Source organism: Argopecten irradians, chromosome 7 (genome assembly GCF_041381155.1).
Source record: "Argopecten irradians isolate NY chromosome 7, Ai_NY, whole genome shotgun sequence".
NCBI lineage: Eukaryota > Metazoa > Mollusca > Bivalvia > Pectinida > Pectinidae > Argopecten > Argopecten irradians.
The window spans coordinates 37,708,193-37,727,347 of record NC_091140.1 but is presented as its reverse complement, the minus strand read 5'-3'; the positions used below and the strand labels follow the sequence as shown (position 1 = coordinate 37,727,347).

The following is a 19,155-nucleotide window of genomic DNA, read 5'->3' as shown; positions in this document are numbered from 1 at the left end:
ATAGTTAATGCAAGATGATAATATATACAGTGTAGCTTACAAATTCAATTACTGTAATAGCAATACAATAATCAAACAAGATGTATTGCTATGGATAATATTGGGGAAAATAACAAGGAAAATAGAACCAGATGTTTTGGGGCGTGAGCGTCTCTACTTCTTAGATCAAATGGAGGAAGTGTACAGCAGGTGCCAACGATAATACAAAATAATACTTGACAAGGCTGATATCATGCTAGAGGGAAACCGAATATTTTAAACTAGGTCATGAAGTCGACCTTAAAGCTTTCAAAATATTCGTCTCTCTAGTTTGTTCAGCGGAAAAAGTAGAACAGATAATGTAATAAACAATGGATACTATAAGATTAAATGGAATAGGGTATAGAGTCAGGTTTCGTTTTATATGATATATTATGAAACAACTTCAAGGCATCGTTGTCAGTGCCCTGTTGGTGGAAGGGGTGGAGTATAGTGTTGGTTGGTCTCCGTCTGTCTGTCTGTCAGGATGTTAATTTTCAAACAATAACTTTATACATGTATTAGCTTCCCAAAAAGCTGAGTGGGCTTCGCGGATGCTTAACCCTCCTAGAGATTTTTTTCTATGACCATCAAATAAATTTCCTTCTAGATATTACACAAATCTCCCCCAGATACTTTTTCTATGACCATCGAATAAATATCCCCCTTAGATATTACACTAATCTCCCCGGCCTAGATATTTTTTTCTATGACCATCAAATAAATATTCCCCCCTTATATATTTCACTATTCTCCCCCTAGATACTTTTTTCTATGACCATCAAATAAAAATCCCTCCAAATATTACACTGACATAGCAAAAAACTTACTGTTACATTAAATAAATTCGACAAAGTTACAGGGATTTAAATTTTCCGTCGGTCTGTCCGAATTCAGACACAAATGATCGATTGACTACTGCTCCGAAACAATCGAAGGAATTTCAACGAAATTTACTTGGTGTCAGCGGCATTTGTATACTATTATTTGCATTCTCTATTGGAACGAGCACTGCGATAAGATAAAGAAATATTCGTTCAGAAGATCAGTATTCAGATAGGAATACTGAAAACGCTTTCCAAAAATATTTAAATTGGGTAAAAAATGTCAAATCATCGTTTTCAATGCAACATTATTGCTATCAGACAATACCTACCCCTTGAACACGGAGTCCCTATCGAATTGACTACCTGACTGATATCGACCAGTGCTTCTTGAAAATACCACAGATAGGTGTGCATGTACCAAACAAGAGGCCCAGAGGCCTGTATCGCTCACCTGGTTTGTAATGCCTAGGAATGTTCTGAATACAGGTTCATTGTTTCTTTTCTGAAGGAATTTGAATATAGGCCTCTAATTCCCCTATTGGGCCCCACTGTTTCTGCTCCAGGGGATCAAAGCCAAAATTTATACGAATTCTGTTAACCCCAAGGATGTTTCTGGGCCTAATTTGGGTAAAATCCAAGCAAAACTATATCACCATTAGCGATTTATAGGATTTACCGATATTTCCAATATTGGGGCCTGCTCCTCCTGCCCCCGGGTGTCAGAGCCAAAATCTATACAAACACTATTCCCCTTCCCCCAAGGATGTTTCTGGCCAATTTTGGTTAAAATTCATGCAGAACTCTAGGACAAATAGCGACTTATAGGATTTACCTTTATTTCCCATATTAGGCCCCGCCCCTCCTGCCCCCGAGGGGTCAGAGCCAAAATTTTACAAGTTCTGTTACGCTTCTCCTAAGGATGCTGTGGCCAAATTTGGGTAAAATCCATGCACAACTCCGGGACAAGTAGTGATTTATTGAATTTACTTCTATTCCCCCTATTGGGCCCCGCCAATTCTGCCCCCGGGGGGTCAGAGCCAAAATTTATGCAAGTTCTGTTCCGCTTCTCCGAAGGATGTTTGTGGTCAAATATGGTAACAATCCATGCAGAACTCTAGGACAGGTAGCGATTTAAATGATTTGCCTTTATTTCTCCTATTTGCCCCGCCCCTCCTGCCCCCAGTTCCCAAGGATGTTTGTGGCCAAATTTGGTTACAATCCATGCAGAACTCTAGGACAAGTAGCGATTTACATGATTTACCTTTATTTCCCCTATTGGGCCCCCCCTACCCCCGAGGGGTCAGAGCGAAAATTTATACAAGTTCTGTTCCGCTTCTCCCAAGGATGTTTGTGGCCTAATATGGTAACAATCCATGCATAACTCTAGGACACGTAGCGATTTATATGATTTACCTTTATTTCCCCTCTTGGTCCCCGCCCCTCCTGCCACCGAGGGGTCAGAGCCAAAATTTATACAAGTTCTATTCCGCTTCTCCCAAGGATGTTTGTGGCCAAATTTGGTTGCAATCCATGCAGAACTCTAGGACAAGTAGCGATTTATAGGATTTACGTCTATTCCCCCTATTGGGCCCCGCCCCTCCTGCCCCCGGGTGGTCAGAGCCAAAAGTTATACTAGTTCTGTTCCCCTTCTCCCAAGATGATTGTGGCCAAATATGGTAACAATTCATGCAGAACTCTAGGACAAGTAGCGATATACATGATTTACCTTTATTTCGCCTATTTGGCCCCGCCCCTCCTGCCCCCCAGGTTCTAAGGATGTATGTGGCCAAATATGGTAACAATCCATGCAGAACTCTAGGACAAGTAGCGCTTTACATGATTTACCTTTATTTCCCCTATTGGGCCCCGCCCCTCCTGCCCCCCAGGGGGTCAGAGCCAAAATTTATACAAGTTCTGTTCCGCTTCTCCCAAGGATGTTTGTGGCCAAATTTGGTTACAATCCATGCAGAACTCTAGAACAAGTAGCGAATTATAGGATTTACCTCTATTTCCCCTATTGGGCCCCGCCCCTCCTGCCCCCGGGGGGTCAGAGCCAAAATTTATACAAGTTCTGTTCCGCTTCTCCCAAGTATGTTTGTGGCCAAATTTGGTTACAATCCATGCAGAACTCTAGGACAAGTAGCGATTTTCATCATTTACCTCTATTTCCCCTATTGGGCCCCGCCCTTCCTGCCCCCAAGGGGGTCAGAGCCAAAATTTATACAGGTTCTGTTCCCCTTCTCCCAAGGATGTTTGTGGCCAAATTTGGTTACAATCCATGCAGAACTCTAGGACAAGTAGCGGTTTATAGGATTTATCTCTATTTCCCCTATTGGGCCCCGCCCCTCTGCCCCCGTACAACAAGGTAAATTTGTAGAATAAGTATTCTGTGTATATTTGTGGAAAAAACTTTAAGTATGATTGGTCTCTGAAGCATTTTCATATAGCTAAATGTCTAGATAAAATTCATTACAAATCTATAGTAATCTTAATGAAACGTCCGGTGTTTTAGTGACACTGTCTACAATTTGCTTAGATATGACTGACCGTCAAACTCGAAATAGATTAAAAAACATGGTCGCAAGACGACGAACATATTGGTCCGATTGGTCTTGGTGAATTCCGGGCTCATTTCTCAGAAAATTAAGTAAATTGTTTTGCAAGCTTTACTAAATTACCTCATAGACTCCACTTATGACGTATTCGGTATATAATTTCAAAAACAAAATGTAGAAATCATCATTTTATATGCAAGTTCTGCTGACAATGACTCATTTACCTGTAGTTATTCTAGAGCGGGAATTGTTTAGCGGAAAAGTTAAGAGTCAAATTCACTTGAAATTGTACATTATTTTACAAAATAATGATATCGCAGGGCTATCGGTAATTTTAAAAAAGTTCCTGAAATACATTTTGTTGCTTAGCCCAATATACTTATACGCTCCTTTGCTTTTGTACATTTAAAGGACTGTTAATTCCAACATGTTTTTCTTCTGGCGTTTTTTTCCTTACGATGTCGTATGGTTTGGTAATATTGTCTAACACGCGTACAGTATATAATCCGTGTTCACATAAACATAATAGCCGGCATAATAAAATTATCTAAACAGTAAAGATTGCACAGATAGAACGACTATCAATTAGATATGTTTTGTGGTTAATGGCCCGTGTCCAAAACGGCTGTGTATTGGCTTGCATGAATTTTTCAGTGTAGAAGAATAAAAAATCATTTTCGCAATTAGGAGCAATTTAGTGATTACACATAAACATCGTGGTATATTGTACATCGATTCGTCTACACACAAGGCGGGTCATTCTGATGACCGCCACACTTAGGTATGCATATAAATATTTCAACGCATGCGTATTCGAAGCAAAATTAGCGATTTGTATTCACCAGTCTCTTAATATGTATTTTTACTTTAAAGATATCAGTTGGTTTAGTCTAGAGCCTAGTAAAATAGTACAAAATATATTGTTATGTCAATACGACGAAATGAGCGACATTTAAAATAAAATGAGGTAGATATTCGTATATACATCGTTTGGGATACTTTTAATTTTTTTTCTAACTGATACGAATCCCTGTATTGTAGAACACTGCGTAATTTTAATTTAACCCGTTAATATTTTTTAAAGGTTGGATTTACATCAACATAATAACCGACAAATGTTCACAAGAGTGAAGACTGCAGTGACAGATCGCCTTTCAAATATGTGTATTGCGACGGATGGTTGTCAGTATATTCAATACATTATAGTTTTAAATCTCCTGTGTTAGTCGCCAAATTTGTCGTTCTTTAAGCATGCAGCAACAAGTAGAATGGAGTTCCCAGAATAACGTACCTGCCGATACGAAGCGGCCGACACTCAAATTCATCGTTGGACAAATTATTTATTTGATAGAACTGGCAGTTTTGTCTCATTGAAATGGGTTAATAGTTATATTAATTGTATCATCTTATTGTTCTTTCATCGATATTGTGAGTGTAAATCGGTACATGGTAAGTATGTTTTACCAGGCCGTAAGGAACCTAAAATTATATTATTTAGATAGATACTTTAAGTAATCATATTTTGATGATTTCATAACTTCATAAAAATTGTCCCCATAAATTCAATCTATTTATGATATATAACAGCTGCGTAGTTGTTTAGAATATGACCTTGATTGTTCTTCCGATATTTATGAGGAATACTTCTATGGGGAAGTAAATATGACCATTAATATTAATTTTGTATCAATTAAACCTTTAATACTTTTATAAAAATTTCACAATTAACAAAAGTTGTTCAGTGGTTCGAGATTCGATATTTGTGAGAGACGACAATGAAGAAATACGTGTAAACGATTTGACATCAGGGTATTGCATATGTACAAACCGAAAGTGTTCAACGAACAATTACTTTTATAAAATCTCTCTCTCTCTCTCTGAAATTGTTCTTATTATTCAATATATAGTGTAAAGCAGCGATCTATTATCTTTCTAACAAAAACCACTTATACGATTAATTAAGTAATTTATAAAACTGCTAATCTAATACATCACTTATTAACCAAAAGGATTTCTCGACACGATCGATCTTCGTTTTAATATTCTCTGACCGCTAATCATTGTGGTGTTGTTGCCTTGACTTGGTAAACAAGTATGTCACCATGGAGACAAAGGGGGGCGATATAGCGTATATAGCGTATTTCCCAGAATGCAACGTTCAAGATGGCGGCCGCTCTCTTGAACGTTGCATTCTGGAAGATACGCTATACGCTATAATCGTCACCCCCTCTCTTTCACTATTAATAAATACCTTTAATAATCTTCTTTGGATTTTTCCACCACTCTTCATTTTGCATTTTTTTCATGAAGTGTATTATACGAAACATTTCTTCTTTTCATAGTAGGACCTAGAGAAATTCATACAGAGTCTAACGATTGCATTAATGATTGTGTACATGTAACGTCATGTAACCCAGATTGGCACACATTTTTCTTATTTTTAAGCATCTATTTGTCAGATTGCAATAAAATTCCAATTTTTGTATCAATCTTACAAATAGAGCCTATCATCTGTCTGTTGGTTTATGTTTGCAATTCTTTCTGCACGTGTTTCCATAAATAGCATCCTTGGATACAGGTCTGGAACGCACCTGCTATCAACCAGGTGCGCGTACCCAGATTGGCACACCCAGGTAAAAACAGTGAGCATAGAAAAATATCGGGATATTTCAAATATAATTTGACTTATATTGAAACTACAATACAAAAATCAACAATTAATGCCATTGAACACTTTTCTCTATATGTATTATTTGGATGATTGACGTCAAAATCAATGTAGTCATTACGCAGGTAAAATTTCATCTTTATGGTTATCACTTACCTTTCTTACATAATTTTTTACGACAATATTTAGGCATATTTTGCCTTTGTAAGCTTTGTGTGTGTTTTACTGTTAAATAAACATATAAATGGCATAAGGGAAGTAACTCTTGGATGTATAAGTGCTATTCGAGCGCACCTTTGTTTCATTTCGCATGCGCACATTATCGCAGATGAAAAATTTTCATACTAGAAAATCAACATTTACTGAGGATAAAACAGCTCTGAACTATGAAACTACCAAGTAACTGACAACTAAATTGATTAAATTTGTGTTCTAGACATAGTTTATACCATTTCCACACTTTTTAGAGCAGACTATTGAGCGAAAAGTGGAAAACTAGAGTCATCGCACGGGGCAATATTTACCGTAACACTTGATTTCAGGTATTTTCTCAAGTTTATAGCTGAACAAAATCCCTCCTAGCTATGGTCATGTGGAAATATCACCATTAAAGTATTTCATGATGATCAGGGAATAATTATAGCAACAGCTAAAAGAAAATTTCCAAAGTGAATTAAAACGGAAGCAATATTATCGAAAAGTGTGCCATTTTGGGTAGCGTGCCAATTTGGGTAACATGACGTTAGGTTCCCCTAGGGCCCTAGTTGTGCATATTGCATTTTGGTACCAATCGGTGAACAAGATGGCCGACCGGCAGCCATCTTGGATTTTGACAATTGAAGTTTGTTAACGCTATATCTCAGAAAGTGCTGAAGGGATCTATCTTAAATTGCATGTACAGGTTCCCCTAGGGGTCTTGTTGTGCATATTACATTTTCGGACTGATTGATGAACAAGATGGCCGACAGGCCGCCATCTTGGATTTTGATCCAATTTAAGCATTGAAGTCACTATTTTTTTAATTTCATCGGGTTATGAAACAAATTTTGTTTGCCAACTTTCAATCATTAAAAAATAATGATGAAATTTTTTTTAAAAAAATGGTGAATTTCAATGCTTAATAATTAATATTCCATGCTACTTTATAAAATGAAATACGTTTACACGTACGATTCCATAGAATTTTTACAAGGGATTATTTTTTCCAAATCGATACAACGTCGATGTTTCTATTGTGACGTCAAGATAACGTCGGATTTCCGCGCCATTCTCGGAATTTTGTTTCATCGTGGAATGAAAAAAATGAATGTGCCAATCAAAAAGCCAGAAACAGAGAGAAAATTAATTATATACTATACTACCATACACCTACTCCGGAGACACAAATACACTCCCAAAACGACACCACCGTGACGTACAGTCCTGATCCCCAAACGCTCGGGACACCACTTCTCGTCGGCTTTTCTCCACACACATACACTTTTTGATCAGCACCTAAAATTACTTGTGTCTCATCAGAGATATTACAGTATTCCAATTTTCAGAAATTGTCCAATTCTTATATCCATGACACCACTCAATTCGTTTTTTCCTGTTAACTGCCGATATCGTCAACGTCTTGCATAGAGACCGCCTGGAATAACCCTCAAAATGTAATCTTCTCTGTACAGCATGTTTTGAAACTTTAACAGGGGTAAATGAATTAAATTGTGTAGATAAATCCGTCAATGTTTGCCGACGATCATGTTTTACTAGGCGAAAAATTTAAAATTATCTTAGTAATTGATAACAAAAAGATCAAAATATAGGGGACAGTAAGGTAAAGGTCAAAGTACAGGGGACAGTACGGTAAAGGTCAAAGTGTAGGAGACTAAAAGGTAAAGGTCAAAGTGAAGGAGACTAGAAAGTAAAGGTCAAAGTGTAGGAGACTAGTAGATAAAGTTCAAAGTGTAGGAAAGCATAAGATAAAGGTCAAAGTGTAGGGGACAGTAAGGTAAAGGTCAAAGTGTATGGGACAGTAAGGTAAAGATCAAAGTGTAGGGGACAGTAAGGTAAAGGTCAAAGTGCAGGGGACAGTAAGGTAAAGGTAAAAGTGAAGGAGAGCATAATGTAAAGGTCAAAATGTAGGGGACAGTAAGGTAAAGGTCAAAGGGTAGGGGACAGTAAAGTAAAGGTCAAAGTACAGGGGACAGTAAAGTAAAGGTAAAAGTGTAGGAGAGCATAATGTAAAGGTCAAAATGTAGGGGACAGTGAGTAAGTTAAAGGTCAAAGTGTAGGGGACAGTTGATAAAGTTCAAAGTGTAGGAAAGCGTAAGGTAAAGGTCAAAATGTAGGGAGCAGTTTGGTAAAGGTCAAAGTGTAGGGGACAGTAAGGTAAAGGTCAAAGTGTAGGGGACAGTAAGGTAAAGGTCAAAGTGTAGGGGACAGTAAGGTAAAGGTCAAAGTGTAGGGGACAGTAAGGTAAAGGTCAAAGGGTAGGGGACAGTAAAGTAAAGGTCAAAGTACAGGGGACAGTAAGGTAAAGGTCAAAGTGTAGGAGAGCATAATGTAAAGGTCAAAATGTAGGGGACAGTAAAGTATAGGTCAAAGTGTAGGGCACTGTAAGGTAAAGGTCAAAGTGTAGGAGACTACAAGGTAAAGGTCAAAGTAAATGAGACTAGAAAGTAAAGGTCAAAGTGTATGAGACTAGAAGGTAAAGGTCAAAGTACAGGGGACAGTAAGGTAAAGGTCAAAGTACAGGGGACAGTAAGGTAAAGGTCAAAGTACAGGGGACAATAAGGTAGAGGTCAAAGTAAGGGGAACAGTAAGGAGTAAGGTAAAGGTCAAAGTACAGGAGACAGTAAGGTAAAGGTCAAAGTACAGGGGACAGTAAGAAAAATGTAAAAGTGTAGGAAAGCATAAGGTAAAGGTCAGAGTGTAGGGGACAGTAAGGTAAAGGTCAAAGTGTAGGAGACTAGAAGGTAAATGTCAAAGTGAATGAGACTAGAAAGTAAAGGTCAAAGTGTAGGAGACTAGAAGGTAAAGGTCAAAGTGTAGGGGACAGTAAGTAAAAGGTCAAAGTGTAGGGGAAAGTAAGGTAAAGGTCAAAGTTTTGGGGAAAGTAAGGTAAAGGTCAAAGTGTAGGAGAGAGCATAATGTCAAGGTCAAAATGTAGGGGACAGTTAGGTAAATGTCAAAGGGTAGGGGACAGTAAAGTAAAGGTCAAAATGTAGGGCACTGTAAGGTAAAGGTCAAAGTGTAGGAGACTAGAAAGTAAAAGTCAAAGTGTAGGAAAGCATAAGGTAAAGGTCAAAGTGTAGGAGACTAGAAGGTAAAGGTCAAAAAGTAGGAAAGCGTAAGGTAAAGGTCAAAGTGAAGGAGAAAGTAAGGTAAATGTCAAAGTATAGGAAAGCGTAAGGTAAAGGTCAAAGTGTAGGAAAACATTATGTAAAGTTCAAAGTGAAGGGGACAGTAAGATAAAGGTCAATAACTGCCATTGGATAATTTCAGAGGCTTTTCACCTTCAAGAAATTTCAATCAACATCCTTCAATTTCATATTAACAAAATTTATCTCAACATGCTACTGGTCCAGTTTCAGGTCTCTAGGCCTTTCAGAACTTGACAAGAAGCTGTTTAAATAATTAGGAAATTTTGGACCCTTTGGCCCTGGATATAGTTCAAGGTCAATCATATTAACAAACTTGATAACTATTGATGTCAGCATGCTATAGGCCTAATATTAGGTCTCTAGGCATTCTAGAACTTCACAAGAAGTCATTTGAAGATTTTAGGATGTGTTAACCCATTTGACCTTGAATGAAGGTCAATGTCATTCATATCAACAAACATGGTAGTCATTAATGTCAGCATGCTACAGACCTAATATGAGGTCTCTGGGCTTCTGGAATTTAATCAAAGAAAAGTGTTATTTTAGTTATTTGTTAATTGGTCATCTGACCAGAAGGGCATATTTTGATCGTCCACGTATGCTGTGCTTAATTACTCTTCACATTTTGAACTTCTTCTCAGGTTCTTTCAGTGCGATTTAGCAGAAATTATCCTGATATGGTTCCGACCAAGTGTTGTTATTTTTCTGGTCGATCCGTAATCAAAGATGGCCATCCCAGCAATACAATATAAAGTATAATTTTTTTTTGATGTTTAGTACATAGTAAGCCATTTATAATTGTAGCTTATTTGACCCCTGTGACCTTTGAATGAAGATCAAGGTCATTCATTTGAACATAAATGTACTTGGTAGCTCTTTATCCTATCATGCTACAGGCCTATTAGTAGGTCTATAGGGCTCTTAGTTATTTACAAGACGTTGATTAAAGATTTTAGCCTTTTTGACCCCTGTGACCTTGAATGAAGGTCATGGTCATTTATTTGAACAAATTCGGTAGCCCTTTATGCCAGCATGCAACAGGCACAATATCATATCTCTAGGGCCATTACAAGAGGTCCGTTAAAGGGTTTAGCCTTTTCGATTCCTGTGGCCTTGAATGAAGGTCATGACAATTCATTTGAACAAACTTGGTAGCTCTTCATTCAAGCAGGCTATAGGCTCAATATCAGGTCTCTTAAGCCTTTTGGTTATTAACAAGAAGTTCACTTTAGCTTTATTGACTCATAAGCCCTTAAACAAAGGTCAAGGTCACTCATTTGAATATCTTTAACAGTCCTTCATCCAAGCATGCTACAAGGCCAATATCAGGTCTTGTGGCCTCTTAGGTTATGACAAGAAATTGTTTAAAGATTTTTGTCTATTTGGTCCCTGTGACCTTGAATGAAGGTCAAGGTCACTCATTTGTAGAAGTTGGTAGTTCTTCATACAAGCACACCACAGACTCAATATCAAAAAAACGTCTTTGTTATGGAGAATAACTTCTTAAAAAATCTTTTTGACAACTGTGACCTTGAGTGATGGTAAAGTTAACTCAAATTATTTTCATGTATTTTGCATAGACAAACGCAGTCCACTGCATAAGCAATATGATTTTCAGATATACTCACAAAATCTAAAAACTCTTTTCTTGTAAAAAGAATATGTGGTTGCGAGATGCACTCTATATTAGAGGCAAAATGTATGAAAATTGCAAAATGACAAATATGTTACTTTTCAGGGTTATTTTATCCTCTAATCTGTTAGAAACATATTTGTCTAAAGTTTCAATATTTCTTTTATCAATCATAATCCAATGATAGTGACAATTAGCCCATTAACTGGCTAGGACATAGTCTAGGGTTGAATACAACAGTGAAAGTATTGGTCTCCTAAAAGTTTTCAAGAACAAGAGGCCCATAGGGCCTGTATCTCTCACCTGGATTACCCGGAGATAACCCACCGACCAGCGGTCAGTACCTGCCAACAGCACCAAACGGGTGTGAACTCGTATCCCAGAGGGGAGGGCTTATGATAATATGTCAGGACATCTTAACCACTCAGCCACCACAGCCCCCTACAAAGTAACTTAATGTTAAATTAGTAGAGTGATGACCAAATTGCAAGGTCTCCAGTGTATGATGTGGCCTTATCCTCATGTATGTGTGACAAGATGTAAATCAAGTAAACTGTTCCTGTTTCAGATCAAACAAATAAAAAATTCCACCGAATATGTTCGGCATGTGGCACGATGTGCCACGTAAAGATGGCACAGTGTAAATGTGGAAGCAAATTTCCTAGAAAAGACATTAATATCGAGTTGCTAAAGGAGAAGGGAAGGAGGGTTAAAGGAAACCAAAATACTTCCAAAATATTAGACAGGATTTATAAAGATGTATGTATGATTTTATTATATTACAGTGAAACACGTTTATAATGAACAAAAAATTAATGGTTATAACGTAGTCATTTTCATTCCTGTCCAGCTTCAATTTATATGTGTTTTTATAACAAAGTGATTTTGTAGGTCCCCAGAGATTTGTTATAACCGTGTTTTACTGTAGCTTAAAATTCATTTTTCATGAGTATTTGATCTTACCGCATCCATGTTTTAATAAGCACCACAATTTGGTCATTATTGATGCACATGTGATAACCAAATCATTTTCTGCCTTTTCATCATGATGACTTTGTTTCATCATTGAACCTCACTTGTAAATAAACATTCATATCATTTGACTATGTGTTGTGCCATTCATCAGCAGTGCTAATTTCCCGGTGTGCCATTTCCCCATTTGAAAGACAATGACCAACAAACCCAACAACTATGTGACCATCCTCTATAATCCAGGGGTTCTGATCACTTACAATCTCTACATCCCTGGACTATCTCACAGTAAAACTGAAGGCAGCTCAGAGGAAGAAATCTGAACCAATCACAGGCCAGCAAAGATTTCCATTGAAAACTACAGAGAGTGACGCCCAACTTCAAAGCCACACAGTCAACCACAGTGTACTGTTACAAGGCTCTTTTGATGTGCTTCAAAGGACTAAATTACCTGTTTTGTTCTGTTGACTCCAGTTGAACTTTGAGATAGTCCAGAGGTAAGTGAACGGAACCCCTAGAGTATCAAGGATAGGGGTGTAGAGATTGTAAGTGATCGGAACCCCTGGAGTATCGAGGATGAAATGTGACATGCCCAAACTGATCTGGACTCTGGTCACATATATATGCAATGTACATTTAATATTCTATTATATACATTATTTCCAGATTGTGAAACTAGATGGAGCTGGGATACACGCCTGTCTACTGTATACAAACATTAAAAATCCACACAGACAGACCAGGGGGTTTAAAGCCTTTAATCCCCTGGTCAAGGAAGTTCTTCACATGCAAAATGGAGCCTTGCTCAATTTGTTCAGCAATGGAGCAAGGACTCTGTACAAAGGTAAAACTTTATTTCATGTATGGAATCAATTTGATAAATAAATTTTGACTTCATTTAATAGCTAGATTCCATAACAATCAAGTCTATATACATAGTTAGACATTCATCTGGCACAGTCCTTTGTAAAAATCATGTAATAGAACACTGATATTTGAAATTAAGTATCAAAATTATAAGTTATTATTGTGATGAGAAAACAAGAATATGCACATATTTTGCACATTCAATGCATTATTCAACATTATTCCATCCATGCATGTATGTATACAAATGTATGTATGCACATTTATGCTATATGAACTATGTTATGTGTTTGAGTGTGTGTGTAAAATATGTATATATGTAGATATTGTTTGCGTTTGTTCCAAGCCATTTTTTGTTTAAAAATGGAAATTTGCTGTCAGCTGGTGGAAAAGTGATTGATTCTCTGATGCTTTGAGTGAAAGAAGAAAGGTCTAAAAAGTTTGGTTAATTTCTGTTCAGTAGTGTATAAGAAATATATAGGCTTTAAAAAGATTCATAAATTGAAATAAAGGATAACTGCCACCTAGTATCATTGACTATTGAACTGTAAATCTAATTCGATTTAGTGGGATTATTGCAGAATTAAATATCATTTTAATTTCAGAATCACATACAGAAGACATGACGACAACACAGACTAATGACATGACGACAACACAGACTGATGACATGACAACAACACAGACTGATGACATGACAACAACACAGACTGATGACATGACGACAACACAGACTGATGACATGACGACAACACAGACAGACATGACGACAACACAGACTGATGACATGAAGACAACACAGACTGATGACATGACGACAACACAGACTGATGACATGACGACAACACAGACTGATGACATGATGACAACACAGACTGATGACATGATGACCTCACAGACAAACATGACGACAACACAGACTGGTGACATGACAACAACACAGACAGATGACTTGACAACACAGACTGATGATATGATGACAACACAGACTGATGACATGATGACCTCACAGACAAACATGACGACAACACAGACTGGTGACATGACAACAACACAGACAGATGACTTGACAACACAGACTGATGATATGATGACAACACAGACTGATGACATGACAACAACACAGACTAATGACATGACAACAACACAGACTGATGACATGACGACAACACAGACTGATGACATGATGACATCACAGACAAACATGACGACAACACAGAGACTAATGACATGACAACAACACAGACAGATGACTTGACAACACAGACTGATGATATGATGACAACACAGACTGATGACATGACAACAACACAGACTAATGACATGATGACATCACAGACAGATGACTTGACAACACAGACAGACATGACGACAACACAGACAGACATAACGACAACACAGACAGGACTTCTTCGGACAAAAAGGAGTTGTCCTAGTATTTACCGAAATGGTAAGTGGATTACTATATGAGCACTTCATATATACTTAGAAAGATATCCAAAATCATTATAATTGCCCAGAGAATATGTCAACAGTTAACCAATGCTGAAATTTCATATCCAATTGTTATAATATTAAATGTATAGACAATGACATTTTTAAGGTTCATTATAAGTTTGTGCAGACTGAAATTTCATGCAATTGTGTGTACCATATTCACAACTTAAATGAGACACCATTGATGGGGTGATGGTGTGCGTGTGTGTGTGTGTGTGTGTTTAAATACATGTACTTTGAAAATAATATTTTATTAAGATTGATGTTTGGAACTTTAATTATATTAACTATAAGGTAATCCCTACCATGGCTTAACATGGACCTGTGTAACTTTTGCTACTGCATTTCACTGCAAATAAGACCCCTCCCGTAAATAAGACCATCCACCTATTTTGACACGTTGCCAGACTTAGGGGGGATGTCTGAAATAAAGACCGCCCACCTATTTTTTCGGTTACTGGAAGATGGATTTGAGAAATGGAGTAATTACAAATGTCACCAAAATGATAGTTGACTGTGTGGTTGTTATTTCCATCATTTTATTCAAGTTAATTCACATGGATTTATTTTATTTTATTTTTTTGATTATCAAGAACTATGAGTTGCAAACAGTTCTTATAATTTGAAGGATATTTTTTACTAAATACAGTATGTTTTCAAATTCACCATATTTGAGTATATACAGTAAAATATGTTTTATAAATAAAATGCTCACATAAAATTCATTGTTTTCTTTTTTTCTTTTTTTTGGTGGGGGAGGGTGGGGGTTCTTATTTTTTCAAGTAATAAATTTTGCATGGGCTAAACAGTTAATAGGATGGTAAAACAAATAAACACACTGTTTCTAGCATTTTTAAAAATTGGTTCACATTGATTTTTTATCACGATTTTTGTAATGATTTTCATTAACACAAGCAATACTCATTTTGAAAATAATATTTTAGGCAAACAAGAGTGCAGTGAGCAGAAAAAAAAGAGTATCCAACAAAAGACAATATGTAAGTTTATCTTATAATTTATATAAGTATTTCATTGTATGGCATTCTGTATCTATTACTAAATATTTTATAAATGTGTTATACACCTGTGTGTATCTTTTGTTTGATCATTTCATTCATTCCAACATGGGTGAGGTACATTGTCTTACCACACACAATTTAATTAATGGACAAATGTTGTTGAATATCAATCAATATTTGAAGCACATTTTGTTTAACTTTGTGTAAGATATTACCAATTCTACCAATACAATATTGGAAATGGAGACCACTGTTATTTTCTCCATCATAGATCCATAGCGTTATGGAACGACTTTAATACTTTGCAAGTTGACATTATTGCAAATAAAGTCAGTGTGCCCAAAGAAACAATCATAAAATATTACTGTGCTATCTATAAAAATATTTTGAAAAAATAATTGATCAAGTTCACAGAAATACTCTGTTTCTTATCATCACAAAGGTTGCTTATACCAAATCAAACCATTTTAAATTATGAAGTTGCTAATTACCAAAAGGTTCTATTGACTAAATGCTTGGTAATATTTTGTATGTTATGTATTAAAAGTTCTATTAATTTATTAAACATGTACACTTTACTTACCAAAAGTTAACCATTCATGTTTCCAAATCTAACTAGTTGCATGAGTAATAATCCTACATTTCTGTATTTATCTTGGATAAGCCCATGATACCAATATGAAAAAGAGATGGGCCTATCACTTCTATACAATGTACAAGACGTTGGCTTATCAGATAAATATGGGAAGGGTAGTATAACATTAAATTGCAAGTATAATTGAAAGTTTTCTTTTTCTTTCTTTGCAGCTACACCATTGTACTTCGTTGAAGAAATCATGGAAGTAAAATACGTGAAAAAAAAACAATGGTTTCTAGTGAAATGGAAAGGATTTCCAGCAGAGGAAAACACCTGGGAGCCACGCAAACATTTGCCTCATAAACTTGTTGTTGGATTTCTTAAAAACATGTAAAATTTATTTGATTTCAATTAGTCTACTGTCATTCCTGTCTTAAGGATGTATTCTTCTGAGGTTTCAGTCCCATCGAAGTCTCGTTTCGACAGATCAAAGAAGTTATGAGATTTTCAAATATATTTTATCAATATCTGTAGCAAGTTGCCAGATGCAAATTTTGTCAAAAAATTACATTTCTATTTTCAGTAGATTTTTTTATACAGGGATTTTAAGAAATGGCCCATTTGGCGGCCATTTTGAAATTGTGTCTTTTTCCTCTTTGAGTAGAGCCATAGTTTAACCATTTTTACTGAAATTGTTTTTACTTAAATCATCACTGCACCAGCATTTTTAGCTGTATCGAGCTAATTTTTGCTGTTAATCTTTACTAGGTTCGTGGTTATTAAAATATTGAGCATTATTGCGTGAAGTGATACTATTCTTTTGTTACTTTATTTTTACATTTAATGGTAATTAAGTACTTTTTTTTTACACTAAAATACTTAAAAATAACACATATTCAAATGAGGCAAAAAAGTAAGCACACTGACCCCCCATTTTTCTGCCTAATTTAGAAAGAACAACCCATTCCCTATTGATATGCAAAATATTAACAAAAGTTTAATTCCACAACGGTTTCTATAAAGGGTTAAATTTGGCAAAAATGACTGAAAATGGTGTATTTTGCAGCTAAACAGTGTTTTTCCTGCCTACATATTTGGGGCCGAAATAAGGCCCCATACCCAATTGTATTTCTTGTTATTTTTTCCCAAATCTCTATGTCTCAATTTCCCAAATCAGTGAGTTGACGCTTATTTTGTGTGACGAAACAAAAAAATTCCGGAAATCCCAAGTCTGAACGTCGTATTTTAGTATACATTCTTACACTTGATTCTTAGAGAAGGATAATTGTTTATTTCTACCTTTTCCAAAATTTCCATAAACACTGTTAAAATTTTTCATTTCATACTTTTATCGCACAAAATTTCCCAATTTTCACCAGGTGGCAACTTCCCAAAATGCCCAGGAAAACACTGCTAAAAATTAAGGGGTAGGGGTAGCATATGTTGTTATTCTGAGAAAAAATATGAGTCTTATTAATCAAAACTTGTATATTTTTTAAGAAGACTACAGGAAAATAAATTCTTCAAACTTCCATACATATCAAATATCTCATTAGGAAATTATGGCTTTAAACTCTTGTGTATATGGTAAAAACGGCAAAAATCAAAAAAAAAAAAAAAAAAAAAAAAGATTTTGTCAACTTGGTATCTTTGAGTGACAATAGCTCAAAAACAAGCACACCGACATATGTTTTTTCTTCCATTTTCTTGTATGGTATGAACTCCTATTTCCAAAAATCTATATGAGAAAAAAAGTTTAATACAAGAAAATTTTGACTTCTCAGAGGTGTACATCCTTAAAAGATTTTTATGACATCAAATTGTTATCATTTTAAAGCACAGTGTTTATGAACTCTATATAGTATTTTGTTTTTTTGAAAGGCCCATTATGCTTCCAAAACCAAAACAAAAAAACAATTATTAGTGATAAAATATGATTTGTACTTGTGGCCAAAAATGAAATTTCAACACTAAATACATGTAAATTCAAAAATCCCTGTGTAAATTTATGTTAACAGGGAAGGTTTGTTTTGCTATTTTGCCGTCTGGCCAAGTGTTCAATTACTGCACTGCATTTAGCATAATGCCATATAAGCATATCATCTATCTATTTAAATCACCAAGGGTGTGATATTAAAGTTATATGTGCTGTATTTTTCATACTCACGAATCAAGATGAGCTTTTAATATGTTATTCATCACCAAAAATTACCAACTTTTTGAAAATTACAGTGCTTTCAATGCATAGGTTTTAATTTTACATGTACAAATAAGAGCTGAAAATGATTTATTTACATCAATAGTGAAGTGAAATGAGTACATACGGTGAGACCATAAAGCCAAATTGTGGTCTGCAATTTCATTACACATTTTTACAATGTTTTTAGTAATTGTAAAGTGACTTCTGCAGGTATGTTTTCATTTAAACATATTTAAGGCATAAAAACAACAATTTTACAGTACAAAATTTCTGTGTTATAACTAACGTTTATAAGTCATCTGAAGCCATTTGAATGATTTTTACAGCTTTATTCATCAAACCTTATGGTTTTTAATAAATTAATGATGAAAAAATAGCATGTCAAAATTATCGCCCAGTTACGGCACATATAACTTTAAAATTAACTTTTGGGACAAATTTTTTTCATTGTTTTACAGTTACATTTTGAAATGAAAAGCCGTTCATAATATTTTAGTAATATAAGTACTTGTCCATTCTGTAACAAATATTTCACCCATGGATTAGTATTGAACATGATCATTTCATAAAGTTAAATAAACTATAATCTATTTTTTTTCTTTCGCCAATCCTAAAAACTACGCTAATTCATTTTGTATATTTATTTCCATCTTTATAGCTAATACATAGGGCAAATTACAAGTATGTTTGATGGTGTTATGTACATGTGTTAATGTAATTTTAAAATTGGTAAGAAATCTCCAAAAATTGTGAAAATAATCACTTTTTTAAGTTTGTTTTCTTAGTGAAAAAGAAATTTATTTGATTGAAGAAAAATGAAATTTGCCAGCATGATTAGGTATATATATTCCCCCACCTTCTTATATATACATTACATCTATAATGTTAATGAACAACATAAACAGGCTAATTGCTGATAAATCATTATGACTTGGTGACTTGAACATAATATTT

The 19,155-nt window shown here is 35.5% G+C and overlaps 1 protein-coding gene across 1 annotated transcript; it reads left to right on the top strand.

The window, feature by feature from the left end:
• Positions 1-4,831: 4,831 nt before the first annotated feature.
• Positions 4,832-17,636, top strand: LOC138328325 (uncharacterized). The gene is made up of 6 exons (XM_069275079.1): positions 4,832-4,849; positions 11,638-11,828; positions 12,708-12,885; positions 13,514-14,358; positions 15,350-15,403; positions 16,232-17,636. Exons 2-4 carry the CDS (start codon positions 11,685-11,687, stop codon positions 14,140-14,142), a joined length of 951 nt encoding a protein of 316 aa, XP_069131180.1. The 5' UTR covers positions 4,832-4,849; positions 11,638-11,684; the 3' UTR covers positions 14,143-14,358; positions 15,350-15,403; positions 16,232-17,636.
• Positions 17,637-19,155: the final 1,519 nt, after the last annotated feature.